Source organism: Hippocampus comes, unplaced genomic scaffold, assembly GCF_001891065.2.
Source record: "Hippocampus comes isolate QL1 unplaced genomic scaffold, H_comes_QL1_v1.1 scaffold128, whole genome shotgun sequence".
Classification (NCBI taxonomy): domain Eukaryota; kingdom Metazoa; phylum Chordata; class Actinopteri; order Syngnathiformes; family Syngnathidae; genus Hippocampus; species Hippocampus comes.
In genome coordinates, this window is record NW_017805852.1 from 770,531 (window position 1) to 785,851 (window position 15,321).

Here is a 15,321-nt window from a genome sequence, read left to right on the forward strand (position 1 = left end):
TAATTCGCCCTACGTGTACATCGCTGCGCACAGTGACGGCCAATTTCTTCTATGAATCAATGCGGGCGGGATAGATTCACGACTGCGTGGCGGTGCAGACGGGAATAAAAGGAGGGGCGGGAGAGGCTGTTTGGAGCGCAGCCAAGACAAAGTAAATCACCGCCACTTTCCTCGTTAGCCGTCGGCGTCCCGGCCCAGCCTTGCAGACGTCTGCTGGCTTTCACCTCTAAAGCTTTACTCCCAACATTCACATGTTGTCAGCAAGTCTACCGTAGTCTGCATTGAGGATGTTTTGGAAATTCAGCCCTTGAAACCATTTTCAAATCGCAAAATGAAATTTGGGATCGATGTCGATCATGAGTAAACCTGCAACAAAGACTCAATAAGCCATGCCTGAAAAGACGCAGTAAGTCTGACATTGTGGTTTGAAGTGAACATTTTAGTTTAAATGGGTCATTTTTAGGGGTCTTTCAAAAACAAAGTTGTCCCACAGCTTGGGGGGGAGAAAAATTCCTGCCTCCAAGACAGTTTGACTGAACAAAATGAAGGGCTTTTGAAATGTCTGATCATTCAACAACCAGAAACAGTTTCATCAAGCAATGTGGAATTTGGTTGTCATGTCCATCAGCAGTAGACCCACAAAAAAGTCTCATTAAAGGAAACGGGCAGTCTGCTCGTTAGGGCAAATTTTGTCATTTCTCAGCTTGCATCAAAGAGGAAATAGATTTTTTTTTTTTTATCGGGCCTTTGAAGCCACTTTAATTTGGCAACCTGAAATTTGGTTGGCAGGCAAAAATGTGTCAAGAAGCTATGCCTGAAGAGACACAAGAAGTCTGACATTTTGGAAAAAAGCTGACTCCACCCCCCCCCCCCCCCCCCCCCCCCACCCCCCAAAAAAAATGCCAACTTCCAATAGAAGTTACCCATCCAACCAGCCTAGCTCCCTGTATTTGGCCCTTATTGATATTTCTTTGAATAGTATTTCTGTTCCGAAAAAACCTGAATATACCACGTTATTCAACATGACACTAAACAACCTGATCCCCGCTTTCCAATAGTGTGACTCAGAGCAGTCGCTTGGACTCTTTGGACGTCAGCCCGAGCAGCTCCCAGCTCAGCTCCGAACTCGAGTCGGGCCATCCGCCGGGGGGGTGCCTGCACCCCCCTCTCCAGGGCACCCAAGCGCCCACGTGGGAGCAGGACAAGGCGGAGAGTCTCGCACCGGACACCACTGAGTTGAGGGACACCTCCGTCCTGCCATCCAAACCCGTCTGGGACAGCGACGATAACAAGACCACGACCGACATCTGGTATGAGCTAGCGATGTGAAATGCTATTGCAATATTTGGTCAACCATAATACAACGATTACAGTCGAACCTCGTTACAACGTACCCCCGAGGGATGAATCTCTACATTCCAATGGCATTGCTACTGTACGTTGAGAGCTAACGATACCATATGTTGATATAAATCAAACAAAAGCAACGATGTGATAGTTGAAACTGTGGAGGAAAACTGCTATGAGATAAATGAGCGAGGTGATACTCTGGATCCAGCCAATTAATTTCTTTTTTTTTTTCTCTCGATCAGGGTGTCGCCAGACGATCCTCCTCAGTGTTCTCCTTCAAGGATCCGCTGGCTCAAATCATACTCCAGAGTCAGGGCCAATCTCCTCCTGGTAGGACGACTCACGCTATCCGTTATTTTCCCCCACAACCCGATTTCGCTTTCATCCCGACTTCACTGTGGCTCGGTTGATTTTCTGCCAGCGATTTGCACAAATTTGGTCTCGGGTTTAATGCCGATTGTTGCACTGCGAGTCTGTGGATCGTTTCAGATGTGAATACCGGTTGTTCTTCTGCAAGTTGGTGGGTCATTGCCGGCTTAAATGCCGATTGCTGCGCTGCCGATGTGCAAATAGTTCAAGGCTTTAATTCTTATTGCTATGCGGTGATGGATGGTTGCAAACTTTAATGCTAACTGTATTGCTGTACGTGCGCTGATAGTTCCAGGTTTTGAAGCAAATATTTCCAGGCTTTATTGCTGATTCTTATGCTGCAAATGTGTGGCGAGTTCCTGGCTTTAATGCTAATTGTTGTTCGGAAAGGGGATACGTCGCTCTTTGCTTTAATGCCGATTGCTATGCTGCAAGTGTGTGGAGAGTTCTTGACTTCAGTGTGGATTGCTGTGCTGAAAGTGTGAGGATAATTTTTGGCTTTAATGCTGTTGTTTCCTTGCTTTCATAATTTGTTTTGCTGCAACTGTGAGGATGCTAGTTCCAGGCTTTAATTCTGATTGCAGCGCTATACGTGTATGCTCTTCTTTCATTTTTCATGGCTTGTTGTTATGTCGGAAAATCAGAATTGAGTGGGGATATTTTTTTCCCCTCGGCATGATCGAAAATAGTCTTTTTTTTGTCTCCATGGTCAGTATCGGCATGGCAACCATATGACATTTCTGCGGCCCCTCGACTTGCTTATGGCAGGCAGCCTTTCTACATTTATTCTCTTCCTCGCTTCCTCACCTGCTGTCTTGTGCGCTCGAGTGTCACTTTCCATTCAATGAGTGCAAGATGGCCGTCATCAGTTATCACTGACCACAGGAGTGATCGGTTGAATCATGTGACAGGTGCGTAGTGGTCAACAACGTCTCGTGTTCTGTCATCGTACAGGATGAAATGAATGCGTGCAATTAAAAAAATGGATGCTCCTCCGCCAAGGAGTTTTCTGTCATGTTCTTTTTGCGTTTGACTTATCAGGATGGCACAAAATGACTACTAATTTCTGGAACAACTTTGAGAGAGGAGGAAGGTGGGAGGAGGTGCACGGTAGTGCAGTGCGAGGGAGGGCGCAAGGGTGGAGGGCTTCAAGGGACAAGCCATTACATTTTGGTGGGGATCCAAGTTTTTTTTTTTGTTTTGTTTTTTTTTTCCACTTTTGTTAACTTTTTTTTCCTTCTTGGCAGGCGTCCGCGGTGCACGGCTGAGTGCTCTTGTTCTAAATAAGTCGTTTTATTGCAAGGATGGATGGATTCCTTCTATCAGGAGGGCGGCGTGAAGCCTTCATAGAAGACTTCATATTGAATTCTTCGATGTTTGGAGGCTTTTATGCAACATGAATAACTGGCAAGACTATGTCAAGTCTTCATCCCACGCAGACATGTCCCAGCGTCTGACTTTTAGGACTTTATTTATTTGCGGTCCATTTCTCTTTTGTGTTACGTTGGTTTTCTTGAACAATTTCCAATTTCCAGGGAATTCCAGTTTCGTCTATGATGCATCTATTTGACACGCACTTGTGCCATGGAATTTTTTTTCCCCGTCTAGGGATTTTATGCATTATTTCAAGACATTTTCAGGAGAATGGAGGTGTCGAAGAGGCGCAGACCCGTGAAAAGCATATGTGAGGCTGGCACGAGTGGAAAACTAAAACCTACATGTGTAGGTTGATTTTATTTTTATTTTTTAATGTGAGAAAGCGGGAGGTAGAGGTGTGTGAGAATGAGTGAGGCAGAGGGTGAGAGCACCAGGTGGGGAAGGAGGGGGGGAGAGAGAGAGAGAGAGAGAGAGAGAGAGAGGAAGAATGGAAGGTGAGAGTATAGGGGAAGAGAGTAAGGAAAGAATGGACAGTGAAATGAGAGGAAGGGAATTTGGAGCGAGAAAGCAAGAGTAGGCTTCGGAAGAAAAGAGAGTGATAGAGGAAAGGAAAGGGAAAGGGGGAAGATGGAGAAGGGTAAAAGAGGCGGAGCGGGAAAGAGGGAGGGGGAGAGAGAGGGAAAGGAGGGTGACAGAAAGGGAGAGAGGAGGGAGAGATGAGATGAGATGAGTGAGGGAAGGAAGCAGGGATGGAGAGACAGAGAGCAAGCGAGAGAGAGAGAGAGAGAGAGAGAGAGAGAGAGAGAGAGTGCGAGAACTGAGCAACTCCATCAGTGATTAGAAGGAAGAGGAGGAGGAAGGACAATGAGGATGAGGATGAAGATGGGTCTCGCCATGATCCCGATTGGACATACAAACAGGTCGGAATGGATTTGAGTGGCAGCCCAACAGAAACATGCCACAAAATCCACTTTGGAGGATTTGTCCGGCAACTCTCGAGCCGATCTTCACGCTGCGGGTAAGTGCACGGCGACCTTTTATTCATGAAGGAGAGGAGACATTTGACGAACAAACGCAAGTTGCACATCCTTATGGGACCCCCCCGACGCGCCGTTGCATCCTCAAATGCCAAGCGCTTTCTATTTTTAACCAATCACGCTGCACTTTCACCCTCCTGCGAATCTCTCACTTAGCAGCAGAGTGAGACATCCTGACGGGATCTTTGTCTAGCCGCGGATTTGTCTCGCGGCTTGCATCGGATGGCCCGGCGGTTCGATTCCCAGCAGTCGGGAAGACGGGCAAGAAAGTCATGACATACAGAAAGTCAGCCCGGGGGGGGCGGGGCTTAGACCTCTGCCAAGGCTTTTGGCAGGCGCTAAAAGGGCGACAACTTGGGAGGCAGCCAATAAGAAAGCCGCAATAGGAAGTAATGCAAATAACCGAAACTTCCTGGCACTTTGGATTCTCTGTCTTGAGTTCATGGAACTAAATGGTTCCAGTCCAATATGTGTCGACTCAAAAGTTCCCGGACCGCTTAAAAGTCCTACCGCCCCAGCAAGGCCTTTTTTGGTCCCCGATGAACTTCTCTGGAACCAGACAATAATTCTTATGAGGGCCGACCAATTACAATTGATTTCTTTGGAGGCCGATTCATATAATCGGCAGAATAAAATTCCGATAACCGTTCAATTGGCAAGACACAAAGGTTTTTGGACCTCTACAAAATACTGAGCACAATCTTTTTGTTGTTGTTATTTTAAGCTCTGATTAACCACCCTGAAACAGAAAGTTCCTGGTTGTGACATCTACTCGTTGTGAATTCTACCAGTGAAGCAAAATTTAACTAGTAGCATTTTTTAAAAATAATAACAAACGTCACTCGTAGTACAAAAACTAGTAACACAGGGATGTCAACTAAGTTTTTCCTTAAGAGTAACATGTTCTACGAGTATGGTTAAGTGTGGTGAGAGGAAGCTAAAGCCGTTAGCGCCAGCAGGCTAACAGCTTGTCATTCACTTGAGTGGCGCCGAGAGGGAAGAGAAGGCTGATTGGATTACACTTCCCAGAATGCACTCTTGACGGACACGCCTTGAGTGCGCATGTGTCTCCGTGTCTGCGTGTGTGTGTGTGTGTGTGTGTGTGTGTGTGTGTGTGTGTGTGTGTGTGTGTGGTGATGCTAACTCAATTAGCTTGCGTGGGACAACCAGGCTAATGAAGGCGGCAGACATGACTCAGTCCCATATTCGTTGGTGTGTTGTTTTTTGTCCTCGTTGTGATGTTTGTGTGTGTGTGTGTGTGTGTGTGTGTGTGTGTGTGTGTGTGTGTGTGTGTGTCAAACCCACTGTAAAGGTTCCTGGAGCACTCAAAAGTTTCAAGTCCCAAGCAAGGATCTACTTCAACTCCCGTTAAACACTTTTTTGGGTTCCACCTCTGCCACGATTTGTGATCTTTCGCTAAATTCCTCTCAACTACTCCCTTATTTCTTGTCATCTCGGAGATGTAGCGGCTCCCCAATGGCGTGCAGTTGTCACCGAGGGCTGTTTTTATCTCAATCGAAGTTGAGCAGAGGAGTTTTCATATTGACGTCTGGCCTCGCTTCATTCACGCTCTTTTCTTTATTGCCTCCAACAGAAAAAAAAAAAAAAGTCTGATTGATGGCTAGCGGCCGCGCTGTCTTAAAGCTCCCCCATCGATCGTCTCGACGTGAAACGGTCGCATGAGCAAGGCCGCCGTTTAGTGACGATCGATAATGTCTTCGGAAGGAGGAAATCGTGGGTAGAGGCAAATCGGAGTGTCAGTTGCGATTCGTTTGAGTGTCAAAATGTTGCCCCCTCCGCGCCCCCACACAGCCGCAATTTTTGTACATGAAGAAACGGAAACGTGACGAGAGCGTGACAGGCTAACAGGCTGGTAATGCCGCCACATGTCAAAACGGAGCACTTTTGTTGTCACTCAAAGCTGCAAATCAAACGTCAATTGACCGATGGATTTCTAGGTCTGTAAGTGGGGGGGCGGGGGCGGGTCAAATGCACCTGAAGATCCTACTATTTGTTTTGCAATCTTGAAAGGGCCTGGCCCCACCTTCCCCCTCGGAGCTCGTCCGCCACCTGCGCCCCGGCCCCAAAAAAACAGTCATCACGTAGCTTCGCTTCACTGCTAATGCTAATGTCATCCATTGGGAAAGGAGCCAAAGTGAAGTGGCCGCTGAGTGCGCTTCCCAAAGTTAAGAGCGATTCCCAGAGAGACCAAAACGCCTTCGGTGCCAGACGCAGCAAATTGAAAAATGACCAAATGTGGAACATCAAAGGGGAGCGTCGAGATGAAAATGTATTTCAACAGGAATCAAAGTTAGCCTGAAGCTAACGCCAGTCAGCACATTAAGGCACTTTATGGATCTGCTTAACGATGTCAAAGTGCTTTGACGTGAAAAGCGCCGCTGAACCCTTGAAGCGAGAAAAGTGTGGCTGTCGCCACGGCGCATTAGGTAGAGTGCGTGAACTTTTTAAATGAAATGAGTTCTCTTGAAATAAAACCGTTGGTTGCATTTCTTATCAGCTTGGAAGCAGTTGCTTTCGCTTCTCTCTTGAAGGGGGCGCGTCAAGGATTTGCGTGTGTTGGAACAACCGCTGGTGTGATTTACCTTTGCCTTTTTTTTTTTTGACAGCGAAGGACTTCCACGACGCTGACGTCCAATCAATATGTCAGTCAATGAAGATAATAAAAGAGTATTGTGCGAGGACCGTAAGTCAACAGTCGCGTAAAAAAACGTGAAATATTCCCAATATTCCCTCCTTGGGTGTCATTGCCACGTTCGGGAGCTTTCAACAATTGTCATGAAACGGAATAAAATGCATTTGTTGTACCTGCTGGCCATTTAATTGAAGAAGAGTCGCCAGCTAGTCGATTGTAAATTTAAACTCGATGGTCATGTGTGTTCGTGCCTCTGTGAGCGAGCAAGCTACTTCCCGGTTTAGGGTACACTCAATGACATTTGACTGTTTGTTCACCACTAGGTCATTTCCTAATTTGTCATGGTAAAAAGGTTGGGAAAAACGCTAGAAAAGGGTGAACCACCAAAAACAAACAAACAAACAAAAAAAAACACGTGTTTGTCAGTCATTTTGTAAACCGGAGGTCTGCTTATTGCTTTGCAGAAAACAGCATCGGTCTTTACGAAATGATGATTTGTCACTGTACAGCATTTTTCGGTGATCTGGAATCGTTTTGGTTGACATTTTTGACGAACGTGACCAAATCCACGGCACGTTTTCCCATAATCATGACAGGAGAAGACCTTGTCTGCTGCATTACATGCGTCTGCGTATACTTGGCACAAATTCCTCAAATTTGAAAGGAGGGTCATCTGGATCATCATTCCTCAAATGTCTCAATCCTTCTTGTTTGTTGTGTTGAAGTCTTTACATGCAAAATTCAATCTTTTACATGGGGATATGAATATGAAAATGTTCACTAAATATTCCAACGTTTTGTCTTTTTTTTTTTTTTAGCCCAGTTGCATCATGCTGACATGTCGGAATATCGAGCATACCTCCTGCAGGTATAATTAGCAGAAAAATGGTCGCCGCCGTTTGACAATGTGCGGAACACCGTAAGGAACATGTTCTCCAGGAATCGCTCCGGTGGGCCACATGGAGCCAGCGCGCCCCCTAAGGGAGGCACCAAGACTAAGAAACGAGCCCCCAACCCTAAGGTAGCCCTGGTCATCCGGGGCAAAATCCACCGCTTGCTGCAAGGGTCCGTGGATCACCACGTGCCTGATCCTCAGCATTATGATGAGGACGAAGCTGATCAGGAAAAATGCGCCAAGGATCACAGACAGCTCTATCCAAAAACAGCACCGGGGGATGAAGCCAGCTCTTCGGCCGTCATGTCAAAAGGACACGCGGGACCATCAGGGCCACCGCGTGAGGGTGAAGTCGAGCTGACTCGGGAAGGGTGTTTGCGTATGCCCTGCACTCTGCAGCGCAAAAGCGGCAAATCCCACACCAATCGAAAGCGGATCTCCTTCGAGGGTTTGCTCCCGTTGTCTCCGGAGCTGCCGCCCACCACCGCCCTCCTCTCCGGATCCGCCGGACCGGACCAGAACGGCGTCTCGGTCGCTTCCCCCCGTGCTCGACCCAAGAGACCTTACTCTGCCGGGGACACCTTGGATTATGACTTCACGGCGCCTCTTCCAGGACCATCGGCGTCACGGGAGGACGAAGGCCGTCTGGGCGAGGAGGAGTCAAGTGCCATCATTGATCACATTCTCAAAGAGCTGAGGGGCATCAACAAGATCCAGGAGGAGATCTCAGACCTCAGGGATTACCTCACCTCGGTGAAGGGCTCTGTGGAGGAGGTGTCGTCCTGCGTGGATGCTGTTTTGCTGGAAATTGAGGGTATTCGCTCCAGTGGGAAAGGGGAGAGGGGTCAAGGGGCGCGGGGCGGTACCTGGTCGGGTGCGGCGCGCGCAGATGGGCCCTCCGCCGGTAGGAGACCGACTTGTGCGTACGGCAGTTTAGGGAGCGCAGCATCAAAGTCCAACCGTTTCCCCGACGACCGAGGGGAATTGCGACGACCGAGGGGGAAGGACTATTCGGTATCTCCAATTGCAGGAGCAGTGAATCATCAGGACCCCGTGGAACTTGAGGATACTTCGGACCTCAGCTCGGACATCCCAGAAGGTGCATTTGCCAGAAAGCTGAGCTTTGGACAAGACTGCTTGAGCACCACTTCCTTGTCTTCTCAAAGCTCGAAATCCGAGTCGGATTTGGAGAGACCTACCGATCAGGCCAAAGATCACTGGGCGACCGCCACACAACCGCAGGAGGCTGGTGGTGAGCGTCTTTGGGATAGGGGACCTTCCTACCTGCAGGATCATAAGTCAGAGGCTTCATATGGCGAAGTACTTGGTTGTGATCACGAATTCACCAGAATTTCCTCAGATCATGCCTTGTTTGGATCCCGGCAACATTACTCCAACTCGCCAGCCAGGAGATCCTCACGTCGGGAGGACTGGCAAACACGGAGATCAAAATCCCAGCCGGGATTTCAGACAAACTTCGGAGATTGCAACGCAGATTGTCCCCACCCTAAAAGTTCTGGTTACCATTCTTTTGATGGACATTACGGATACTCCAATGGGTTTGACTACGAACAATCAAACAATCAGGTTGAAAGCCATTATGGGACTTATTTGCCATATGAAGACTCGACAGCAGGGATGTGGATGTCGCAGGAGAAACCCTTTGTGCCAGAGACTGAAAAGAGACTGCCTGAACCTGGTCGGGAAGATCCCCATACGGGCTTCAACGTCAGGCGTATAAGTCGAGCGGTTTCCGACTTTAGTTCCGCTTTGCGTGGAGCGCTGCGCAAACTTGAGGTCCCCCCCGACCAGGATCTGGAAGATGCTACAGACTTTGACATATCCACACTTTCCGACATGCCTCCGAAATCTTTTAGCTGGGACCTTGTGAGCCAAAACATTCCCTTTGAAGAGGCTGAAGAATTTGCAGCCACCAGCCAGCATTACCCAAGTTTGGAGCTGGTGGCCTACCCCGAGTCCGTGTCCACCACCATACCAGATCATGCAGCCGTTCCTGAAGAGTGGCCTCGGGAGCAAAACAGCAAGAGTCAGCTGTCTCAAGGCACCACCACTGAATCCTTGTCGGTTGTGGAACTGGAGGAACAAGGAGAAAACGTGGACGTCAAGTCAGGCCTCCAAGCCGAGGAGCAAAACCTCGAGATGAGCCAGATGGACGAACGCAAGCTAAAATGCGTCAGGACTTTCCAGCAGATCCTACGGGAGAAGCGGGAGAGGAGGCGCAATCTGTCCAGTGTGTCCACCTCCTCTCGGGAGGGCTTTGAAGCAGGTAGTATAGACTCCGACTCATCTGCGACCCAAATGAGGAAAATTTAGCGCGTTGTGCTGAAATTTTTTGGAAAATGAAGCTCCCGTGACCTGTTTCACTTAGCAACAGGAAATTTGGTAGGCACGTCGATTGTGAGTCGACCCTCTAAGAAGTGTCAAGAAGTCATGCCTGAAAAGACCCAGGAAGCAGCCATCTCAGGGCGAATCGGAACAGTTCCAAGGTCTTTCAAAGTTGTACTTGGGCATGAGATTTCTTTCAAATGGAGCCCATGAAGCCAGTTTCATTTTGCAACATGAAATGTGGTAGGCTTGTCTCGTATGAGTACACCTACAAAAAAGCAATTCATTGTTCGATTGCGACCAAAATTTCCAAGTATGTACACGAGCCAAAGATTGAAACGATTGAAAATCCGAATATCAGTGTAGGGGGTGTTCTTGACCCAAATGAGCCCCGCTATGATGTCACAATTCCGCAAAATTAAGGAAGACTTGCTTACAGACACGTTTACACATTTTTGGTCAAATTCTTAACTTCTGGACTTGTTTTATTTATTTTTTAACATTTCAAAGCACCTTTGTGGAGTATGGCCATGAAACGCTTAGCGCTAATATCAATTTGACGCCGTCTTTCTTGTCGCCTTCGCTAAAGCCAAGATTTTATCCACCCCCCCCCCCCCCCCCCCCCCCCCCCCCCAGGTCATCCATCACCTGCCAATTGCCGGCCCTCTTCTCCAGCTGCGGCGGGCATTTGCTGAATTAGAACCGATGAATTATCTCTCCGAGAACAGGGAGATATCTTTTTTTTTTTTTAAATAGCCCGGTGGACGTGTTAATGAACGCTGATGATCTCGGTCAGCTGTTCGCGCTTCAGCTTAAGCACGTGTTTACACTTTGCTCTCTCTTGTGCTGTCTTTGCAGGTGGAAGTCAAGATGGAGCTCAGGTTTCTGACCGTGCGGTTTTTCTGCCTCCCGCCCGACATTACTAACATTACATCCCCTCAAGATCTTGTTCATGTGTAATTTGATGGAATGTTTCTTTGATAGCCGGTTGCATTCCAACTGTTGCATCATCTTGCCAGATTGATGGCAACATCAGCGTCGGTGTGTTGTGTCGAACCTGCTGAGCATGTGCTGTGGGGGCCCCGTTGAAAGTCCTCTCCGTTTCTTTGTCGTGATTATTTTGAACAGTTCATCCATCCATGTTCTGAATTCACCCAAAAGAAAATGGTTTTGATTCAAACCCCTGGAATTTTTGAACATTTTGACCAAAAAAGAAGAACCAATTCAGACCAAATTCGTTTAATTTAGCAGTATGAAACTCGGGAGATATGTTTCTCTGGAGTAGAGCCACAAAACTGTCTGAAGAAGCCATTCCTGAAGATTGTGGTTCAAAGTGAGCCTGTTGGCCACTTTCAGCGGTGCTTCAGAGACAAACTCTTCCTAGAGAGAATGTTTGATCATCTAAATCCCATGGTCAGCTTCGGTGAGAAACATGAAATTTGGTTGGCACGTTTATCGTGAGGTGGCCCAGTGCTTGACTGGTTACCACGTCCGCCTCACAGTGCAGAAGTGCAAGGTTCGATTCTGGCCTTCCTGTGTGGAGTTTGCATGTTCTCCCCGTGCCTGCGTGGGTTTTTATCCGGGTACTCGGGTTTCCTCCCATATTCCAAAATATGCTTGGCGGCTTAATGGAACACTCGAAACTGTCCCTAGGATGGTTGTTCGTCGGTGTGTGCCCTGCGATTGGCTGGCAACCAGTTCAGGGTGTCCCCGCCTACAGCCTGGGAGAGGCTCCGGCACGCCCTTGTGATGAGGAAGCGTATTGGAAAATGGATGGATGGATATTTATCATCAGTAGACCTGCAAAAAAGGCTTGAAATCGTCTATTATGACAGGAATTGAAAACGTTGCCATTTTTTTTTTTTGTCAGCAGTCCTAAAAATACGAACTCTTCTTGCATTTTTATTTGAAGCGGCCATATTTGGGCTGATTTTGGCCATTTCCTGTGGTCATTTAGAGGCAAAGTTCCTTTAAGATTTTGTTCTATTGCTCCCAAATGGAAGTTAAAAAATCGAATCGATAGAGAGATGCCACTGAATTGCAGAAATTTTGTGTGTTCGTCATTTTGTGCAGCAACGCTAGATGACTTGCCATAAAACCGAAAAAATGGTCCTTTTCTTTGTCGCAACCTGTTGGAGTGACGCTTCCGTAGCATGCTGAGCTGAAAGCCAACCGAGCCGCCTCGATCCCGACTCGCTTCCATGTGCATGCTCCTTGTGGCGTCCGTAACCCCCCCCCCCCCGAAAGGGGCCCGGGCCCCCCATCTGAAAGGTGCCCGTGCCTCCCATCTGCCTTGAAATCTGTGACGTTGGTTTGATTTTGTGTTTCAGAGCCAAGATGGCGACCCCGGCAGGCAGCCGTGGGCCAAGCCAGGGTCAGTGAACGCCTCGTAGTTTCCGCTTGGGAATATCGAACAATATAACCCGTTTTTATATCGAGCTGTGCATTTGTATTTTGGTGTGTAGGGAAAACACACTGTTTGGCATTGATAGCACGCCGGCCCTCCAAAAGCGGAGGCCCATTCCCCTCGTTAGTGAAGTGGTGAGTTCAAATCAAATCTTTTTATTTTTGGTTGTTTTTCTTTCAAAAATAGCTTTAAAAACACAAAAGCATCATAATTTCTCATTTAAATACACATCAATTCATCAATAATCCCACAAAATGCCACACTTACCTTATTTCTGTGCTGGGAGCGACTTGGAAGAGAGGCTATTTTGAAAAATCTGCATAAAATACAATAAAAACATGAAAGGCAATTTTTTTTTTTTAGTGACTTGCTCATGTGTAACCTTTGATTGTCTTCCTCCTCCTCCTCCTCCTCCTCCTCCTCTTCTTGCTTCCAGGCTATGGTGAGTAAAGCACGCAAACAGAAGTTGTGTTTTGAATGATGTGGGATGAGCTCGCACATTTTTTTTTTTTTTTTTTTTTGCCTCCTTTTGATTTCTGACATATTCAGCGTGGAGACGCCCACACCTTTGCTCTCCCGGGCTGTGCTTCTTGCAAACAAAATGAAATCACAAAGTCATTACAGGGAGTCCTTGCTCTTATCTTGAAGGAGATTTCCCCACTGTTGACTCACGGAAAGAGCTGCTTTTCAGTCGTTTACGCAAAATCATGTTATCACCGCTGCGGCTCGGCCTGGCATTTTGGCCATTTTCCAAGTTTTGCTATCCTTTGTGAGATGCCGAAAAAAATTGCTTCGCACCTTCAATGAATGGCCTATTTTGTAATTGTTTTCATATATTGGACGCACTGGATTATAAGGCGCAATCTACAATGCATCCACTAGATGGAGCTACGCTCCTTCCGTTCATGACCGCCTCCGAAAAACGTAAATGATTACTTCAATGAAACTACGAAAATTGAAAAAAATGCATCAAAACAGAAAATTAAGCGAGGAAATCACAAAATAAATTCTATAGCGCCCCTACAGAATTTATTTCGGCATTTCCTTGAGCGTAGCTCCAACAGAACGATCATCCGAAAAACGTAAATGATTACTTCAATGAAACTACGAAAATTGAAAAAAATGCATCAAAACAGAAAATTAAGCGAGGAAATCACAAAATAAATTCTATAGCGCCCCTACAGAATTTATTTCGGCATTTCCTTGAGCGTAGCTCCAACAGAACGATCAGATGTCAGTAAAATGTACGAGACTGGACTGTCTCAGAAGTGTTTTGTTATTTATTCCTTTGTTGTGTACTGTATTCACAACAGTAGTGCGGAAACTACGGTACGAGAGGAAGCGATGCTTTTTAATTAGCGTCAGCACCACGGTGCCCCGATTTTCTTCGATGAAAAAGAAAAGCAAAAGGAAGGCGGGGGGAAACAAGCCCCAGACTTTGTTCCTTGATTGATTATGTTGCAAGAGGGGCACAGCGTGAGTTTAGAAAAAAATTCGGCAAACAAATCCATGAATAAAAGACACAACAAAGAGCGATTTGAATACTTGCACATGTGGAAGTGGTGTCGGCGTGTATTGGGGGGTTGGACTTTTACAGCCCAGATACACTAAGCGGGCGGTCGATGAAGGTGATAATTAGTGACTAGTCGACATCACACATTGTACCGTAGTAAAGTCGCCCAGTCAACTAGTGTGTCCAACCCCGAATGTTCAACCGTTGGCCGTTGTTTGAGAACAGAAGAACCTCATCATCCCGACTTTTCTTTCCAGACCATGATCCAGTCCAGGAAGTCGGGCCTGTGCCACACGTTGGCGACGCTGACCTCCCTCAATGACCAAGAGCTCGTGAGTCAAGTTGCCCGGTTGTGTCGGGGTGTCGTACAAAACACGAGTGCCGCAAAAGATCTGCCGTCTCTTTGGATTGTTGACGCAACGGATGCAAATGAACATCCCTGCCGATGAGTTCCGCCGCGTCCGCGTTTCACCGGCACCCGTTGCGGTGTTTCCCAACAGAAGTGCCACGTGTACAAGAAAACGCTTCAGGCTCTCATCTACCCCATCTCCTGCACCACGCCGCACAACTTTGAGGTGTGGACCGCCACCACGCCCACCTACTGCTACGAGTGCGAAGGGTTGCTGTGGGGCCTCGCCCGGCAGGGCATGCGCTGCGCCGAGTGTGGCGTCAAAGTCCATGAGAAGTGCCAGGAGCTGCTCAACGCCGACTGCCTGCAGCGTGAGTGGAAAGAGCTTCTGTCGCCGGAATCCGATCTGAGGGTTCACATGGACCCTTTCCCGCCGTCTTCCTCAGGAGCCGCCGAGAAGAGCTCCAAGACGGGAGCGGAGGACCGCACGCAGCACATCATCATGGCCATGAAGGACAGGATGAAGATACGCGAGAGGAACAAGCCGGAGATCTTTGAGGAGATCCGCCGAGTGTTCAACATGTCCAGGACGCTCCACGGCCAGCACATGAAGAACATCAAGCAGAACATCCTCGACGGGACCTCCAAGTGGTCGGCCAAGATCACCATCAACGGTACGTTCTTGTCCTCCATCACTGCGCCGCATGGCCGATGGGTGTCACTGTACTCCACACAAAAAGTTGGGAATGCAGTTTGGGGCTTTTGGGAGAAATTTTAGGATGGATTGCAGAATGCCTGACCTAACAGCCAGCTTGTAGACCAGGGCCTCGGGCTTGTGTGGCCACTTTAGAGTGCCCCGTTGTTGGCCATGAGTGCTGGGACATCACGAAGAGAAACGTTTTCACTATGTACCTTTTTCCATGTCTGACTTAACAGTCAGCTTGTGGACCAGCGCTTCAGATTAGTGCAGGGCGACCAAAGGGAGCCCTGATTTAACAAAAAAAAAAAAAAAAAAAAACTCAGTG

At 47.7% G+C, this 15,321-nt stretch overlaps 1 protein-coding gene across 2 annotated transcripts in view; it reads left to right on the forward strand.

The window, feature by feature from the left end:
- Positions 1 to 15,321, forward strand: part of LOC109526914 (protein unc-13 homolog B-like) — an 83,298-nt gene that overhangs the window by 24,008 nt on the left and 43,969 nt on the right. For both annotated transcript variants that reach the window (XM_019888490.1, XM_019888492.1), the window contains 5 exons: positions 1,059 to 1,310; positions 1,593 to 1,680; positions 12,358 to 12,401; positions 12,493 to 12,568; positions 12,871 to 12,876. In XM_019888490.1, coding sequence (XP_019744049.1) covers positions 1,059 to 1,310; positions 1,593 to 1,680; positions 12,358 to 12,401; positions 12,493 to 12,568; positions 12,871 to 12,876 — 466 coding nt within the window. The remainder of the gene's footprint in view (positions 1 to 1,058; positions 1,311 to 1,592; positions 1,681 to 12,357; positions 12,402 to 12,492; positions 12,569 to 12,870; positions 12,877 to 15,321) is intronic.